The following is a 19,899-nucleotide window of genomic DNA, read 5'->3' as shown; positions in this document are numbered from 1 at the left end:
TTCCCCATCTTAACTACCCATGGAAAGTTTCTAGTAAGTTTCCGGAAATTTACCGGAAATTTTCCGCCACTTTGCAACCCTAGTTACACATAACATAGAAACACTTAGAATACAGGGAGCTACATTTAGGAAATGCATAACTCCCCTTTTGCATGTTGCATATAGATTGTAATGTAGAATAATCAGTTTTTTGGAACAATCTCAAAATATTTTCCAAGATGGTTTACCCTTTCCTGAGTCATGAATAATTTTGTGATGCTTGAGTAGGCCATGACCTTTGAAGCACCTAGTGTGTGATTTTCAGAAATACAATGTGAAAATGATTGCCTGAAGTATCAATACTTCCCACACACTGGAGTGTTCACAGCATTGTCAGGTGATAGGTGCAGTTGCCCTACACTGAGTAAATGCGGACGTAGACCAAGGCCTCTTATGGGATGGCACAGACCATGGCTCTTTACGTGACAGTGGCAGAACATGGCTTCTTATATGATGGTGGCAAACCATGGCTCCTTAAGTAACTGTGGTAGAGCATGTCTCTTTATGTGGCTGTGAAGGGCGTTTGACATCCCGGCAGGTTCTCCGTCTTTCTTGCCCAGCAGTCCACCCCTCTGGGGACAATGCTAGCCTGGCCCTTTGACCCCTGTCTTCAAAGGGAAGATGATAGAGTGTGAGGTTTCAAGCCTTGATCAAAGTCACACACACACACACACACTACGCCCCAAACCTTCTGGGCTTACCCACGTATCAGGAGATGCTAGGGGCAATTTATGTCTGCTTGGCATCAACCATTTTCCACCTTCTGAGTTGATATGTATTGTTGCAAGACAGTGTGACATTGAAGGGTTTTGTGTTTCCTTTTGTGCAACACCCAGTGAGATTATGATCCATTATTCAGACACGGTCCGCATCTATATATGACTCACTTCTGGTAAAAGGTTGCTCCTTAACTGCCTATGTGTGTGTGTGCGCTCCATTTTAGTGACACACACACACACACATACTGTAGGCAATCAAATGGGAATCAGAATCGATCAGAAGCTCAGACAGAAGGCTATTGTAGTCATAATAGTTGCTTCACACACACACACACACACACACTGGACGGTTACACATAGAACGGGAGTCCCACACATATCAAGTTGGACATATCTAATTGGCCCAGAGCTTTTGCGCTCAAGTGGAAGTCCTCCTGAATGCATGTCAAAGCACGTGACCATCTTGGTTAGTACTACTACTCTCTAAGGTGCATGCTGAAATATTTAGTTTCTTTTTCATTTTTTATACTGAAGGGGTTAAGCACTATTGCATAAGAGTGTTGTGCTGCTATTAGCATGGATGCTGTTGTTCTTTTTATGTCAGTATTTGTTGTACTGACTACATTTTAATTACATGAAGGCCCTTTAATTGGGACATACAGCGAAGTGATTGTGTTGCACCTGTGATGTGTGTGTGTGTTGTGTCCATATCATTCACTCCCCAAAAACCTGCACTAGGTGTGCTCGTGCCTTTTTTTCCTCAGTGTGTACCACTCTCACGCTTCTGCCAAAATCCAAGGGCTCTCACACATGCCACACTCTCCTAATGGATTTGGAAGAGCGGACTGACATAGACTCCTCTGCGGCTGCATTCACATGGGGTGTGTCCCAACTGGCAGTCTAATTCCATTACAGAGACCTAATCTTGGATGAACTGAGCAGGTGACTTTAATGAGAATATGGAGTGCTCAGTGCTGATTGTTCCGCAGCCATTGGTCTAGTACTGAAGCCAGGTTTGTCTCACTGTGTGTTTCTCCCTTCACTCTCATTGGAGATGAATAATCTCATTAAGATGCCTTTGCCACCATTGTCACCTGTCTACAGAGGCATTTTTTGATGCTGTGAGATATATTATTTGTGATATGATGGTCTGAAAAAATAACAATCAGCACTGAGCATAATAGAAATGCTAGAGTTGTTTGTCAGTTGTTTGTCATGGCATGTCATGTCACCAAGCCCTGAATCCACAGGCACAGTATTTCCATGCAAACTACAGTATGATGACATAGTGGTGAATTACATGGCTTAACAGACGCTGATGTCTGCCTCAGGGGAGCTCTCAAGGTAAGTGTATACATGTGGTTACATTGGTTATTTGAATGTTTATTGCCCTGATTTTTTGGTCTTGACCTTGCACAGTGCAGTTGGGTACTGTTGCACAGGTAACGTGAGAGACTATGTGAGTCCCTCAATTAGCCTATTTGTGGTCATGTGTTTTTTGTGTGTGCATTTATGCAATCCACTTATTAATTTATTGCCAACCAATTACTAAAGCAGTCAATGACACATGGAATTCTCTGGTGTAATATTTTTGAGTGAAGTTTGACTGACCACTCATTTGGGTAAAATGATCATTTTGCAGAATTCTTAATGAAACAGATAACCCCACTGCGGTGCTTGTCTGGTTTGTGAGAAATTGTAATGGCTATCAGAGGGAATAAAACAGAATCAGGTGTCTTTATCTCTGGCTATGGCACTGCAATCAGAGTTTTTTTGGATAGAGTATAAAACCTCCTCTATCAGTGCAGGTGCTACTTAAGCCTAGAAAAATGGCATGCTTGTGTGAAATGACATTTATGATAGCCCACTATAGAGTATTATCTCAGTGGTATTGATCGGGCAGATTAGATACAATATCAAGAGATGAGATCACATCTGTCTTGAGGCTTCAGGTAAGCCTAGTTTAATATGAAGCATCAGATTACTGTATCTGATGCACACACCATTGCCCAGCCCTCACCACCACCACCCCACATCACCCACCCAAATCCCCCATGAGCTATCTGAGTGCTGGGGCCTTGGCTTGGCTCGGCTGAGCATTGGGAGATATGCTGGGCGCTGCCTGTCTCCCCATTGCCATCTGTGCTCTCTGCTCTGCATCAGCTAACTTATCAGTTCTCTTACAAAGATAGCAGTCACATTCACAGCTCTACACACACACGCACACACACACACACACACTCACACTCACCTTGTTTACAGTTTATAGGCAATAAGTGAATGTCTGTTAAATGGTGTACTGCATTTTGAACACAAGCCAAGAGAGCACATCCTGATCCAGTGATCAATTGATTCATATTTACCTGTAGAATGATTGAAAATAACCTGTGATATGGACATCATAAAGTAGTTGTCATGTATTATGTTAGGAGGTTGTATGGCCTTTTGAGTTTTGTCTTTGTTGTTGCTTTATGTTGTGCTTTATGCTGGATCACATATTACTGGTTATATGTAGGGAATGAGCTCCTGAGGACCACACAGGAGTGTTGCTTTAAAGTGTCAGATACTGTATACCCGAATAATTGACCCCATAGGCAGACTTTATTTTGCCTCTGAAAGGCAAAGTCACACATTTTCTAAAAATACAGTCATAATTAGCGATAGAATAACACTGCCAGATAATTACCGGTAGATATGTTAGCCAGTTATTAAGAGATTCAGCATTCTACCTGTGATGTTCTTAGATCACTTGATATTGATATTCAATGTTCTTATGAAGCCAGATTGCTTTTGATTGTTCCTCATAGTAGCTGCAAAGATGTTCTATTTTTGGCTATGGGTTGTGTAGATGCCGTCCAACAATGAATTACAGCTTAAGCAGATGCACAGCTTAAGTAGGTGCTAGTTAGTGAAACGATAGCACTTTGATGAAACGAGACAGAGAGGGGGAGATACATTTTTTACCTGGCATATAATGATGGAGTTTTATCCAGAATCTGAGTCTGCTTGATCATCTTTTTTCATGTTCATCTCAGAGACTGCATTTAGTGTTTGTACAATTTCACAGAAATGTCTCTATCATATTTAGAGTTAGCCAGATGCTGACTTTAGCAGCAGCAGATTAGTTGCTTCTTATTTGTTGTAGGGCCAGATGGCTGCAGAGGACAGTGAGATATCAGCTTCTCTCGGCTGCCAGCCACATCTCTGTAGCGCGGATTAGAACAAGAGAAGCAGTGAGGGGACGCGAGAGGATAAGACGGAGGGAGAGGAAGTGGGAGATGACTCAATCTGAATGGGTGCCACCTCCACGTCTCTGGGTTTATCCCCCAGTCCAAGCCTCACATGCCTCGGGCAGGACAACTCTTGCTACGCACAGCCACCTGCTTGCATATGTGAGTGAATATGAGATGTGAACCCACCGCTGCAAAAGCAAAACAGTGCACAAGGAAGAGTGTCAGGGAAGGAGGAACATGACTTGCATTTGGCTCAATGGGAGATGGAGCAATTGTCTTGGGAGCACTAGTGGCGGCTATATGAGAGTTAGCCCGAATGACTGCTTGAGTTTACAAATGGAAAAATTAAAAATTACGTCCTTGGATTTTACGTCTGATTTATCAGCCTGACAGTCCACTGATTTAACAGTAATTACAGTAATTTCTGCATTTCACCAGTTGTAAAAAAGCAAAACAAGTTATGCCAATTGAGATGAATATGGTAATATTCAAGCACCCTCAGTCTACATCTGACATCTCTACAACCAGAGTGGAAAGATCAAATTTGCTGATTGTGACCCTGGTGTAAGAAATTGTAGCTTTGTTTCCCATTTCCATTTCCTTATCCCATCCCTTATCCCATCTATCTATCTATCTCTCTATCTCTCTATCTATCTATCTATCTATCTATCTATCTATCTATCTATCTCAAACTTGACAAAACCACTTGTTCATGACTCTACTACTGATACTACGACGACTACTACTACTGATAACCCAGATCCAAACTAATCCACTTTTCAGTGAACATTCTCTCTATTTTTTGTTCATATTTATACTAATGTCGGAGACTCTAACTAACACTAACAGTAACTGTATTGTTACTGGGTCAAATAGCTTTTGTGGTTAATTACAGTGCATGAAAATGCACTGTTCTGTTATCTGAAGTCTTCTTCTTCTTCTTCTTCTTCTTCTTCTTATACTTCCCACCAAATTTCTGCATCTAATTCAGCTTTAACCGTTTAACGTAGAAACTTCGTTCAAACTTTGTAACGTAGGTCTTGAAAAGGACACGTGGGGAATGTATTTTTCACTTTTGTAAACTTTATACTTTTTGAGATGTTAATAAAAAACAAGCTTATTTTTCCCCATAGACTAAACATGGGCTATGATGACATCACAATGGGCTAATTAACTTGATTTGCACCTGTATCAACTTCCAGCTGCTCACTACTAGGACCCATCAAAGGGCCAGTTAAACTGATTGCACCTGTATCAACTGCTTTCTGCTTAAATAGGCCAACTCTCTCTGTGTCTCTCCATTCTACAAGGATATAAGGCACATTCCATCCAACTTTCTATCCATTCATCCTCTTCAAACCATTCACTCATCCACCCATTAAACTATCCACCAACATCCATTAAGCAATCTGCCTATCAACATCCATTCAACTTTCTGTCTATCAACATCCATTACACTATCTAAATTCAACTTTTAAACTATATACTCTGTCTCAGGCTTTAAGCATACAATCTGACTCTATTAAGACTACAGATTCTGTTCCTATTTCCTCTGCCCACAACTGTTTCAAAATAAATGTCCTCACTACAATAATTCACTATTAAATAATTTAACTATTTAAACTACTCAACTATTTAACTGTTTAGACATTTCAACTGTCAGTTGTTATCAACTATGACTCCTGCCAACTGTTTCCAAATAAAAGTTTGTTTTGCATTTTATGTTAATATACAGTATATTTATATTTTCATGCACTGGTAATTTCCTCGAAATTACATTTTCTAGTTATTTTATTTTAATTATCTTTATTTTGAGTTGGCAACAATGAGTGTTCTATGTACTTGATTAACATGCTTTTCTAACAACCTGAAACAAATGCATAAACACGTTTGCACAACACTGTCCCTGCATTCCCTCATTAACACCAGGTCCAAGTCAAAGTCCTTCTGACATTTGATACATTTTAAAAAGCTATTGGACTTGTATGAAGCCAATTATCTTTAATGAGCTGTTAGTTCCGGAAAAGTCCACTGCTATTCTGAGACCTGTTGTCTGTCACATGGAAACTAAGGCAACATTTTAATAAAAATGTTTTAATGATTTCAAACTCATGTCCAGGAATTTTCTTGAAATAAGTAGGCCTATAGGAACTAGGTTCAGATGACAAATAGACAAATATTGCAGACAACATATCATTTTTATTTACCTTTCCGCACTAACCCCTACTGTAGGTAGCTTTAGTCAGTGCAACAGTATGATGTGATGAGCTGCCAAGGTAATAGTTAAGTAGTATGAAAGTAGCCTTCTATTAATGAGCATTTTGTAACCCTAATGAAAAAGAACCCCACGACAGAGCAAGCAAAGGACAAACCAGAGAACCTCACCAGAACTGCTTTAAGAATTTTGTCTCTCTCTGTCAACCAGTAAGGAATGAATATTTTCCATGAGAATGCTGTAAGGAAATATATTTGGCAAGGAAACATTTTCTCACAGTATCACAGTATCAATCAATCAATATATATATATATATATATATATATATATATATATATATATATATATATATATATATATTAGGTGTGGGCGATATATATCGTCTGCGATAATATCTTGTTGTTTTAACGATGTGCAAATTTACATTATCGAGTATTTAAATTACTTATGGGGGAAAAACACTCGAAATCACGCATTGAAACCCCATACATTCACTAAATCCAGGAGGTGTATGCAAGAGAAGCCCTGTTGCAGCAGAGCAAGTGTCACATGATCCCTAGTGGGTCCACGTTGTCACACGCAGGTCTAATGTTTATTTTGTGTAGCGAGATCAAGACATAGCCTACAAGGGATTTTGTGCAGCTACTTCTGTTCATGTAGCATTGATGAGACAGTCCTTTTTTCTTACATGGTATTATATGGAGAGAAAACATTTGCCTTTGAGTATTTTAGTAGTCAGTTGTAAACAAAGAACTCTTCTCATGTTACCCTTTTGTAAATGGACTAAAGTTCGCTCTAAATATCTACGTGTATCGATTATGCTAACCGTTAGCATCTTTATGGGATTTCTCATATACATTAGCTATAAGCTAACGCATTAGTTTCTATTCTGTAACTTGGAATGCTAGCCTACATGATTTCTCTTAAACAAAACATCGAAGGGAATAACTGAGATGTACTCTGTTGGTCTGCTTAGTTTTACAGTGAATCCTAAGTAAAAGTTTTTGAAAGGAACTTCAGCTTTAGACTTTCTCTTGAGAAACTGTTTGGCCTAGTCATCTTCTCTAGCTGGCTAGACCATGTCATTGCCACACACACAAGTGGGGGCAAAATTGGAAATGTGTCATAGAGTGACAATTGGTTGATTTGGTTAAAAAGTCACAGGTTAGGTTATTGGTTATTACTGTATTGATGCTATTTATAAATAATGAGCTGTAAAGTAACTAAGGCTTTTACAATTTTTTTTAAAGGATATCGACTAATTATCGTTATCGTCAAAATCACAAAAAATATCGAGATATTATTTTTTGTCCATATCGCCCACCCCTAATATATATACATACATATATATATATTTGTCTGATACCAATATCTCCAAAAGCTTCCTACTCTTCACAATTAATCTAGTGACTCGTGAGACTATATAAACATGAACCCCAACCCTAACTTGTTATGAAAAAAAACGTATGTAATATAACAGAAGTGTTATGTCATAGACGTTTATGACTTGTTTATGACACGTTCATGACAGTGTCATGTCACTCTTATGTCAAGTCAAGTCAGATTTATTTGTATAGCGCATTTAACATGCACAGAGTGCAACCCAAAGCGCTCCACATATAAGACATTGTCATTGACACAGACTAACAAAGACAATAGATGCCGGACGGAGTGGCGTAGTCACCAGCGTACCCGTGACACCAAGAAATACATTTAAGAAATAACAAACACAAAAGATGCCGGATGGAGCGGCGTAGTCGCCAGCGTACCCGTGACACCAAGACATACAAGACATACAACAAACAAATTAATAAATAAAATAAATAAAAATTAAAAATAAAATTAGTCCAATTTCCAACCGGCTGAAAAAGTCCAAGGGCAAAGATGACCCGCGTGAAAACTCCGCACAGCTGTGTCTTCACCATGCAACACCAACAAAGTTCTTTATAACTGACCAACCCGGAGAATTCACTGGCAGTCTGGAGAGCACTGAAAGGACAAGACAGTCCGAATTTGTGATGGGCGACCCTGCTGATTATCAGCTCAGTGGACAGTGACCGTTTGTCGATACTGTCAAGTAAAGTGTAACCATAAAAACAATCAGACTGCAACTGCTTGTTTTCCCTCAATTATTTTTGAGCATTGTTCATTTTGATCAAATAAAATCAAACCAAATTATATACCATTTTTATTGTTATGAAAGTTGTCCTATCAGTCCTTCTTTATTTTGTAGTTGTACCTCATCCATTTGATTTGGTTTTGTATGTGTAATGAATTGCAGAGGAAATTACTTTCAGAAACCATTTGTGGGGTGGTAAAGGACCTCTGATTACTTTAATTTGGGAAGGTGACCATGCCCCCTCCCCCCAAAACACACTCACACACACACACACACACACACACACACACACTGAGAGCTGAATTAAATCATCAAATTGCCAAATTAAAATCAAATCAACACATTTTAATGGCATACGATATGGTAACATCTCCTATGACATGGACACATGATTAAAATTAATGGCTTCTCAAATGAAAAACATTCAGTGCAGGTTTTTTGTCTGGCCTTGCTTTCAGTAAAAGCTTGAAAGGACATTTGTTTATTACTGTTCTGACAAGTCTCTGAATGTCTTTACAGTGACAGTGGGAATGATCCAGACACTGGATGTGGGCTCTCTCTTCAATCTCTTGTGGAAATGGAATCTGAAGGGGCACTCCCCATCTTTTTCTCCATCTTGTAAGGTCACCCTGAGTCCTTATCCAACTTGTATGCCCTCCCTACAGCCTCTAGCCATCACTACTCAATAGAAGCACTGAATAAGCTGGGTTTGACTCTCACACAGATATCAGTTAAACACAGGTACACTGTAAGATTCAGAAACAGGGTAAACCTACTGGATGCCCACATACACAACTAATCAAAGACCTCTGCCTCACCACCTGACCTGTGGTGTGTTCATGGTATCCGCATAGCCCACACTGTGGCTGTAGTCCAAGTCCAAGCTCTATAATCCACACCGCCCCTGGAGCTTTGGGGGAAAATGTCAAGTCATATTGCCAACATCAGCAAAGGTGCATTCGGCCAGTACTCTAATCACCTCTGGCAAACCGCCGCCATTGGGGAGCGCCTTGAACACCAGAGCCTGTATGAGTGGCTTTATGTATTGTGTGCTGTTATCAGCTTTGAATAAGATGTGTAATATGTACAGAAAATAGATGGTTGTACTCACAAAGGCTGGATTCAGTATAGCAGAAGTCAAATGTTCGTGAACTATAAGCAGAAAAGCACACTTAACTTAACACTTAATTCTTTTCTTTCACTCTGCTGATCACTAATGACTATTCTCCGTTTTACCCCTGCTTCACACCGGCTGCACATACTCTACACATAAGATTCAAGATTCAAGATTCAAGATTTCTTTTATTACATCTCATTATAGGTTTATAAAATTCGTTGTGTTTTTTCTCCTCAAAAAATAAATAAATGAAAGGGTGTGTGTGTGTAGGAAAAAAAAAAGGGGGGGGGGAAGAAAAAAAAGTGCCTTGTTGTCTTCAGCATGAGTTCAGCAATCTAACTGCTTGGTGAAAGAAACTACTTTGGAGTCTGGTGGTACGAGCTTTCAAGCTTCTATATCGTTTGCCAGATGGTAATAGCTCAAATAGTTCATGGTTGGGATGACTAGGATCATTCAAGATTTTTTTTGCCTTCCTAATGCATCTTCCCTCAAATAACTCCAGTATGGAGGGTAGGTCACAGCCGCATATGGTCTGTGCTGTACGCACAACTCTCTGAAGTGCTTTTCTATTGTATTGAGAGCAGTTGCCATACCATGCGATTATGGTCCCAGTCAAGATGCTCTCAATGGTGCCTCTGTAAAAAGACCTCAGGATCTTGGGTCGCATACCAAACTTTCTCAATCGTCTGAGGTGGTACAGACGGCCTTTTTTTACAGTGTGCTGAGTGTGACTGTCCCAGGTGAGGTCCTCTGAGATGGTAACGCCAAGGAACTTAAAGTCTCTCACCCTCTCCACTGTCTCACCATTGATGTTAATGGCTTCAAACTGTTGTTCTTTCCGCCTGTAGTTAACTATCAATTCCTTTGTCTTGGACACATTCAGAGACAAGTTGTTTCCTTTACACCAATTCATGAGGTTGTTGATTTCTTTTCTGTAGGCTGTTTCGTCATTGTTTTTGTGATTAAACCGATTACAGTGGTGTCATCTGCAAACTTGATGATGATGTTGGTGTTGTGTATAGCCACACAGTCATGCGTATACAAGGAGTAGAGGAGAGGGCTCAGAACACAACCTTGCGGTGCTCCCGTGCTGATGGTCAAGGAGGAGGATGTGATGGAGCCCATTCTCACCACCTGTTTTCGTCCAGAGAGGAAGTCCAGTATCCAGCTACATAGGCCGCTGTGCATTCCTAGACTCCTGAGCTTGCCGTCGAGTATACTGGGGACAATGGTGTTAAAGGCCGAGCTGTAGTCTACAAACAGCATCCTTACATAAGTGTCTTTTTTCTCCAGGTGTGTCAGGGAGGTATGCAGTGCACTGGTGATGGCATCATCAGTAGATCTATTCTGTCTGCAGGCAAACTGGTGACGGTCAAGCATAGGTGGAATCATTTTGCAGATGATGTTCTTCACAAGCCTTTCAAAACATTTACTCACGATGGGGGTCACAGGTCGCCAGTCGTTCAAGCTGGTGATTTGGTTTTTCTTAGGCACTGGAACAATAACAGATGACTTAAAGCTGCTTGGTACAACACACGTGGACAGGGAGAAGTTGAAGATGTCTGTAATCACACCAGCCAGTTGCTCTGAACACACTTTGATTACACGGCCTGGAATCCCATCAGGTCCTGCTGCTTTCTGAATGTTGACTTGCTTGAAAGATTTCTGCACATCAGCCACTGTGAGCATTAGGCCTGGGTCAGAAATGGAGGGGGCTCTTACTGGAGGTTTGATGTTAACCTCAAAACGTGTATAGAACTGGTTCAGCTCGTCTGCAAGTGAGGGGTGAGAGACTTGGATGTTGGATTTCTTCCCCTTTAGATCTGAAATCATGTGCAGTCCCTGCCACATATTCCTTGAATCATTCCCTTCCAGCTGTTCCTCAGTCTTGTGCCTATATTCTCTTTTTGCTGCTTTGATTGTTTTCCGCAGGTCTTATCTGGCTTTTTTCTCCAGCTCTTTGTTTCCAGAGGCAAACGCACATAACTACACATAATCATCAGTAAAGGGCAATGGATGTGTTTTAGTGTGGGGGAAGGAGCCTCAGTTAATGCGGTTGAAGAGCAAGGCAATAAATGCAATGTGGCCTCAGCAGTTTCTAAATCTGTCACCCTCCCTAAAGGAGAAATATCGGCTTAGGCAGTATAGGCACTGGATGTCATTTTTCCCCCCAAAATGTATGAAGATGGAATAAGTGTGGAATTGAATTGAATGTTTATCATTTGCATAGTGTGTGAAAAAATGGAACGGTTTAATAATTTCAGATTCGAATGTCAAGGAAGTTTCTCGAAATAAGTATAGGAACTAGGTTCAGATAAATAAACTAGAAAATGTAATTTCGAGGAAATTACCAGTACATGAAAATATAAACATACTGTATATTACCATAAAATGCAAAACAAACTTTTATTTGGAAACAGTTGGCAGGAGTCATAGTTGATATCAACTGACAGTTGAAATGTCTAAACAGTTAAATAGTTGAGTAGTTTAAATAGTTAAATTATTTAATAGTGAATTATTATAGTGAGGACATTTATTTTGAAACAGTTGTGGGCAGAGGAAATAGGAACAGAATCTGTAGTCTTAAGAGAGCCAGATTGTATGCTTAAAGCCAGAGTATATAGTTTAAAAGTTGAATTTAGATAGTGTAATGGATGTTGATAGACAGAAAGTTGAATGGATGTTGATAGGCATATTGTTTAATGGATGTTGGTGGATAGTTTAATGGGTGGATGAGTGAATGGTTTGAAGAGGATGAATGGATAGAAAGTTAGATGGAATGTGCCTTATATCCTTGTAGAATGGAGAGACACAGAGAGAGTTGGCCTAGTTCAGCAGAAAGCAGTTGATACAGGTGCAATCAGTTTAACTGGCCCTTTGATGGGTCCTAGTAGTGAGCAGCTGGAAGTTGATACAGGTGCAAATCAAGTTAATTAGCCCATTGTGATGTCATCAGCCCATGTTAAGTCTATGGGGAAAATAAGCTTGTTTTTTATTAATATCTCAAAAAGTATAAAGTTTACAAAAGTGAAAAATACATTCCCCACGTGTCCTTTTCAAGACCTACGTTACAAAGTTTGAACGAAGTTTCTGCGTTAAACGGTTAAAGCTGAATTAGACGCAGAAATTTGGTGGGAAGAATAAGAAGAAGAAGAAGAAGAAGAAGAAGACTTCGGATAACAGAACAGTGCATTTTCATGCACTGTAATTAACATTACAGATATTGCAAGGTATTACTTTAATTATGTGTGTGTGTGTGTGTCTGTGTGTGTGTGTGTGTGTGCATGCTCATTGAGAACTACTTATCAATTCAATTTAGAGCTGTTTTACATGTCCTCACGTAGTGTATTTAGTAGATAGCTACAGTATATAAATATATAGGTAGGAGTTCAACTAATAGAAATGTAGAGATGTGTGTAGAGATAAAACTTAAATAATGACTGTAGAGAAAACTGGGGAGGATGACACCCTTTGAAGAGTTGAAATGCTCTAGTTAGTCCTTCTCTATTTGGAGAATGTGTTCCACTGTGTGCTGCCCTATATACTACAGTGGCCTAAGAGACAGAGAGAGGGGGGGATAGAGAGAGAGGGATAGAGGTAGAGATTGAGGGATAGAGAGGAAGAGAAAGACACTCCAAATTAAATTGAAGTTGGTGGTGGTGGAGGAGGAGGGGGTGTTATGATGCCCTGCAAACCTGTGATCCTGGTGACATTTTCAGACGTGAAGTTTCACATGTCTGACAAGGAAAATGTAAACACACACACATACGTGTGTGTGCTTATAAGATGTTTTTTGCTCTTAGTGTGTGCTTAGATGTTTTTAATCTTAGTGAAATAGCATTGGAGAGAATTGATGTGGAAAGAAAGCAACCTGATGATTGGATCTTAATAATGTTAATGGTTGAATGGCATTGTGGCAAATGAAGCACTAATGGCATAATGCCCGAAGAGTTTATAAATGTTTATAAATGATTTCCTGAGACTATTGAGCAGTTTACTATCTCTGGAACCCACACAGATTTTTAAAATCTGCTGCGGGGTTAGCAGAACACAACCCCAAATGTCTCCCATTGGCTGCCAGACTATCCTCTGTGTGCGGTGGCAAAGTGAACTCATCCGTAGTGTAACAAACAGTTGGCAGAATCACACGGCTCACTACTACTAGCAGAGCCTCTGGGACTCCTGTTTTGACATATCTGTTTTAAACACAGAGGTCTGTAGTGTGCTCTGCTCTGTCTTAGACACATTTCGATAACCATGGAGCCCCTACAGATAGACCAACATTTAGACATGTTGTGTTTGCCTGGTGCTGGATTTTGAGGCTGTTGTTGAAGATGCAGACCACTGCATCATTCTGATCATGTTACGGTCAGTGAAGCATACCGCTGCATGATTCTGGTGGTACTATGGCACCAGTGATGCAGACCCTTGCATGGTTTCAGTGGTACTATGGCACCAGTGATGGTGGGATGGTTTATTTTTTCTCTCCTTATTCCAAGCTTGTGACAAAACTCAGACTGTGGAGCAGACACACAGACTGATGCTGCGGAAGGATTTTTTAAAGCCCTAAAATGGATTACTTAAAGTATTACAAGGACATTCTCCCAGCACATGCAGTCAAACACAGTAATGAAATATTTCATTATATGGACTTGGTGCGAAATACTGCCCCTGATTGAGTGATGAAAAGAGCAATCTCTAGATTTGAACTCTTTTTTCCTACTGCATAAATAATTGTGTGGGCACATCCATTTCCCCTGGTCTGTCACTACATCTCTCTGCTGGGGGAGACATGCAGGTGGTAGTGTGGTTTCTGAGTCAGCTTTGGATATTTCACACATAGTCCCCCAGTATTACATCATCTAAGATTATCCCGTGTTTGACCTCGTAAAGGGGTTAGAAGAATATGAAATTGAAGTTACTGTCTCTTTGAGACATTTGATTGCATGGGCTCTTTGGTGCCCATGAAATCACAGTCACATTTGGCTGACCTCTTTACGCCGGTCACCTGACTCACTCCATGGCAATTAGTGAAATCATTATTTGTGATAAACATCAAAAAGTTCAATATATTCAAGATGTTTTTCAGTAATTAATGAATGGTTATAGTGCTTTGTTATTAATGATGAATGAAACAGACATTATTACATTGCATAGAGTATTTGAAGTTGAAGTTTGCTGTTTTTTTATTTTATTTGCTTGTTACTGGTTGTAAATTCACTTAATTTTACTCCATTGGACTTTTTTATTCACTCTTGCAATAGAGCAATGCTTTGCCTGGATTTAAGTTTGATCTGGAATGAAAATGAGTGATAGGCCCTCACATCAACAAATAAATCATGAACAGAACAATAGAACATCATATCAGACAGCCTGGACTAAGTAAATGTTGCTTATTACGATCGCCACTAGCGCAAGCATAGCACAGTCATATGGGCTCATAGGTTTTCACAGAATAAACGGCAACTGCTGTGCCCCAGCTGCTGACATGTTTGTGATATGTTGGTCTCAATGAGGCACATAAACCCAGCCCAGAACCACAAAACACCTAGGGAAAGATGCAGTTGCAAAAATAGGGTGCTTCAGTTGTCATTATCTTTGAATTTTGATTTGTAGGATCACGACAACCTCTAGACACATGCCAATTTTCATACAATTCTGCCAGTAGAGGGGCTACAATGGACCTTTCCAACCTGTCAATCATGTATAGACTCATAACCAATCAGATTGTCAAAGTTTCTGCACTGTGCAGCAGCCATATGATGTACTGCTCTATGGTGCATCTAGTTTGTTTTTGTCTTTCCTATCATATCCGGTGTCAGTAAAATGCCTTAGAAAGCGCAGCGCGTCATTACACTATGAAGTGTGATTGCTCTGTGGACAACACTCTTGCAGCATATTGAGACTTGAAATGCACCCTTAATCCTCTTGTGCCAGATGTCACTTCACAAGTGGCTCTCATCTCTGTTAAGGAGCCACTGATAGAAAGGGAACAGTAAGTAAGTGGTGCTGTAATGTTAATCTTAGGTTGACAACATGGGTCAGTATTCAGATGGAGAGATATACTAATTATAATGATATTATGCCCTTCTGACGTATCAATTAATCTCACCCACCTTATGAAATTCTGTAAGGTTCTAACAAAGTGCCAGTGCTGAAATTGTAATACATACATATACAAAGGGTTGATGGGATCGATGTGCCATTAGCCATTTTGCTCTGAGATAGCATGAAATAATATACATGAAAATAAGTCAATAGAATTGTCAATGTTGGCCGCTCTGTGAGACTTGAGAACCTTGAGCTCTCTAGTGAGCTGCTAGTAGAAGCTCTTTAGGTCCTACTGGGTCCCAACTGTACTTCTCCACATGCACTTTGTGGTGTTTTCATCCTCGTATAGCCTACTGTAGTGTTTAATAAATATTCATTGATCACGTGGACAAACCCAGATGTATCATAACTAGGCCATATGTGCATAATTGAAGAATCCGTTAAATTTGAATGGCATGTCTTCAGTGTGAAGTTTTGCCCGTGGCCTTTGTCGGTTGTTGCTGTTATTCCATAGATGCTGGTGAGGTTGCACCTGAACAGTGTTATTCCATCGCCATTAAGGCTGGCATCCCATTGACACCAGAGATGCAGGAGAGGAGAATGGAGCCGTCAGTAGTGTTTACAGCCTGAGGCTCATTAATGTAGCCTTCTGCTGTCTTCCCTTGTTCCTCTCCTTCCTCTCCTTCTTGCACACTTTAATCTTCATCTGCCTTTTGATCACAGCACAGGAGAATACCCAGCTTTGTGATGCGAGGGGAAGGGGTCCTCTATAAGCATATAAAGGAACAGGAGGAGCCCATGGAGATTAATGGAGATTGCAAACCACCGCAAATATTATGGAGAGTTGTCACATCTGTCTCATTTACCTTGTGTTTTGAAATGAATGACAGAAATGTATTCTCAGTCGAGTACCAAGGGTTGTCAACGGATAGAGGTCTATGCAAGGTGATGTAAATGAAATCATTATCCTTTCCTGAATTTCAATACATACAATTACTTTGTTTCAAATGTAAGTTATTTGAAAATGCTGATGGAGTCCAGTGAGTACATTGCTGAGAGGTAGTTATCATGAAGAAATGTGATGATTTATTCATATATTTTCATTTAGAGTTGTCTACCATATGTGTCTATTAGAATTCATTCAGTTTAATCTCCCTTGCCTTTCTGTTGGGATTGTCACTGACTCGTAATGGAAAACGCTTCATCTTCATCCATGGCCTTGGTGAGTAGAGGGTCATATCATACCCAATTGGCTATTTAATTAGCTGTTCTGTTGGACATCACTAAATGGAGAGAAAAATTGAGTTAAGGAAGCTTTTCCCAGTAGTAGGTTAGTACAAGCAAATGGAAAGCAGTCCTTTATCTCTCCCTCCCCCTCTCTCTCTCTCTCTCTCTCTCTCTCTCTCGCTCCCCCTCCTCATTTCTCTGTCTTTTTCCTGCTGTATGACTAATGGTTTATTTGCCCTGCTGCTACACCACAATGAGTTCTGAATTAGTTATGAATTGTAAACACAGCTTTTATCCCAACTCTGAGTTCTTGCGTGTTGGGCGTCCCACATTTTATTCTTACCCAAAATAATTCACTTTGGTAATCTCTGGAAAGATTTTTCTCCCCCAAGTCGGTTCCTTGATGGCATCATCACAATGCCTGAAACCTTTTCTGGCCATGCCACTACCAGCTTACAGACTTGTACTGTAGATGAAGAAGAGGTTCTTCTTGAACATTACATTTTGTTTTTCTTTTTTATTTCTATTATTCTAGATTGACACCCATACTCATCTGTTATTTTTAATGAAATGTATTGACATGGTATTGGTTTTTCTTTTGCCGTCTTTTTTATATTTTTAGTTAATTTTTTCACACAGTTAGTTAAAGCTACTCAGATACAGAGATTCATTGAGAAAGTGTGCCTTGAAACTCTTACGCAACAATCGAAGCAAACATGCAATTAGGAAAGAGAATTGAAAGTGATTGCTTCTGTTTATTGATGTAAGTAGGCAGAACCTCGTGAATGGGATGTGATTCCTAATATAAAGCTTTTTATTGCTCCACTTTCACACCATAAACATGACATGAGGACGCCTTTGTGCACTCTGTAAAAAAAACGCATGTCTCCCACCGAGTTCTAGAATCAGGCAAGCGGGGAAGCCTCCACTGAAACGCAGGTTTCTCATCACTCTTACATTAATTACGCCACTCCGCTCATCCCACCTCCATCCTTCCAAACGCAATCAGAGGGAGCCGTCCTGCAGAGGTGGAGGGTGCGGGCGGGACGAGAGCTGCTGTTGGGTCCTGGAGCTCATCAGGATGAAGTGGCTCCACCAAGTGCAAGGCCCCTGGGTGGGTCACCCCTCCTGCTGGGAGGGAGAGAAAGTCCACCGCGTCGCTGAGACTAATCAGGGAGCGGCAGAATTTCAATGTCTCCTTGTGTCCCTGTTTGCTGGCGCCCCCGCTGTGATTCATCTGTCCCTCGCTCTGATTTCTCTCCCCATCCGTCCTGTCCATCAGAGCTCCTTGTTGACTTGCCGCCAACTTCATCTCCGGGATAAAGGAGCGTGTTTGCTTGAGCTGATTGAAATGGCTTGTTTTGTTTTACGTTGATTGAGAAGTTCTTAGCACGAAACACTGTTTGTGGGACTTTTTCCGTCTTTTGAAATTTGGAAGTCTTCTATTGGTTGTTTTGTGATGCATACCTCTTCATGTGTTTCTCTCACCTTCTTTGGCTTTGGTTATGGAAAACCATTAGCTATTAATGAGGTGTTATTAACACTTAAAGTAAAATACACAGTTTAAAGGAAAATTCCGGTATTTAGCACTTTGAGGGCCCTATCATGACATTCTAAAGTGCATCGTCACTCGTCAAAAGTCTGTTCAAATTTAGTAGGATGTCCAGTTCACATTGGGAGGGGTTTCGTTATCAAACGTGGAGCGCATGGCGCAACAAGGTGTTCCTAGGTTTTTTTAATCAGTCATGTGGGTGTGTTTGGGGCGTAACATCATTTAAACCAATGAGAATGACATCTGTCATTCCCTTTAACGGCGCAAAGCGCGATATGTCAAATAAATGCATCGGTATCTTGGCATTCAACGGCGCATTTGAAGGAGGCTGCTTGCAAAACCGTATGGAATAGTCATTCTTAAACCATGCTTTACTAAAATCTAGCCTGGGTGTCAGTCAACGAAGACAGTTATATGCAGATACTTTCACTATTCACTGACAATGGGTTACCATCGAAAACATAGGCTGGAAAAAGCAACACTTACACTAATATTGCTCAAATGACTGAATAAAGCAACAGAGGAGTTGCTTATATCTCGTGACAGTGCGTCTTCAGCTGTGCTCCATACGTGTCTCTCGCCTCTCCCCTAATCACTTTTAACCGTCATTACCAATTTGCAAATAATGGTGAATAACTACTCATCATTAGATGTACAGTATTTCGTAATATCTTTATTCTAATTATGTTTCCCATTGTAATTGTGCAACTTGTAATGCTTTGCATGGACGTGCGCTGGTGTGCGTTCATGAATGATAGAAGGATGGTGCGTGCACCTGCCAATATGACTGTTGACATGCACTCTTAAAATAGCATATGAACAACTCGCCATTGACTTCTGGCCGGGTTTAGGTGGTGTACAATAGCGATTTTTAGACAACGCGCCAGGCCCCTCCCTAGGTTGTTAATTGCCACACCCCTGGGCGCAATGTTTAAAAAATAAACGTGCAAAATACCAAATTAAACTTTGCGCGGGTGGAAAACAAGTTTTACGCCATGCGCTGGTGTGCAAAATACAGCCCTGAGTCCCTTTTCTGGTTTGTTTTGGACGAACTAGAGTGGTGGACACCGAAATTTTGACGATTGGTCCTGTCTCAACTTTTCTGACTCGTTTTGAATCGCCTTTGACTAGTCAGAGTGGCTGCCTACAGGCATGCTCAAACATGTCCTAAAACAATCCTTAACGTTAGTTTTCAAAACTGTGCAACTCACTGAGTGGTTAGTGGTGTTCGTTGATGTTCCAAAACAAGTAGCATAGCGAAATACAGTTTCTGTCGTGTTTTATTTGGCATTTTGTAAAATCCCATTGATTTCTGTTGGAAGACTCATTGCACGTTGATATTACTGCGCCACCGTCTATGCTTCAGGCTCAAATATTGAGCGGAAGTTTATGCGTGGTTGTGAGGTGTATAATAGTTCCACAATAGCAAATAAGACGGCTGGAAATCATACACTGCGCCGATATATTTGAATTTAATAATCAACAAACACCACTAACCACTCGGTGAGTTGCACAGTTTCACAACGAACGATTCTGAGAGTGTGTTTGCTGTGTGATTCTGTAGCATGGAGTAGGCAGGCGTTGCTGTCCGCAGGGCAGGCAGAGTGTTGTGCCTGTGCATTGTGCT

At 40.5% G+C, this 19,899-nt stretch overlaps 1 protein-coding gene across 2 annotated transcripts in view; it reads left to right on the top strand.

Moving 5' to 3' along the window:
* The window catches only part of LOC121682079 (SH3 and multiple ankyrin repeat domains protein 2-like), a 133,243-nt gene that overhangs the window by 3,199 nt on the left and 110,145 nt on the right, over window positions 1-19,899 (top strand). The window contains exon 1 of one of the 2 annotated variants that reach the window (XM_042062081.1): window positions 16,669-16,715. The exons of the other annotated variant lie outside the window; for it this stretch is intronic. Within the exon in view, the coding sequence (XP_041918015.1) occupies window positions 16,683-16,715 (33 nt within the window). The 5' untranslated portion in view covers window positions 16,669-16,682. Of the gene's footprint in view, window positions 1-16,668; window positions 16,716-19,899 lie in introns of those variants that run through there. 2 annotated transcript variants of the gene reach the window in all.

This window comes from Alosa sapidissima, chromosome 14 (genome assembly GCF_018492685.1).
Source record: "Alosa sapidissima isolate fAloSap1 chromosome 14, fAloSap1.pri, whole genome shotgun sequence".
Classification (NCBI taxonomy): Eukaryota; Metazoa; Chordata; class Actinopteri; order Clupeiformes; family Clupeidae; genus Alosa; species Alosa sapidissima.
This window is presented reverse-complemented; position numbering and strand designations above follow the sequence as displayed.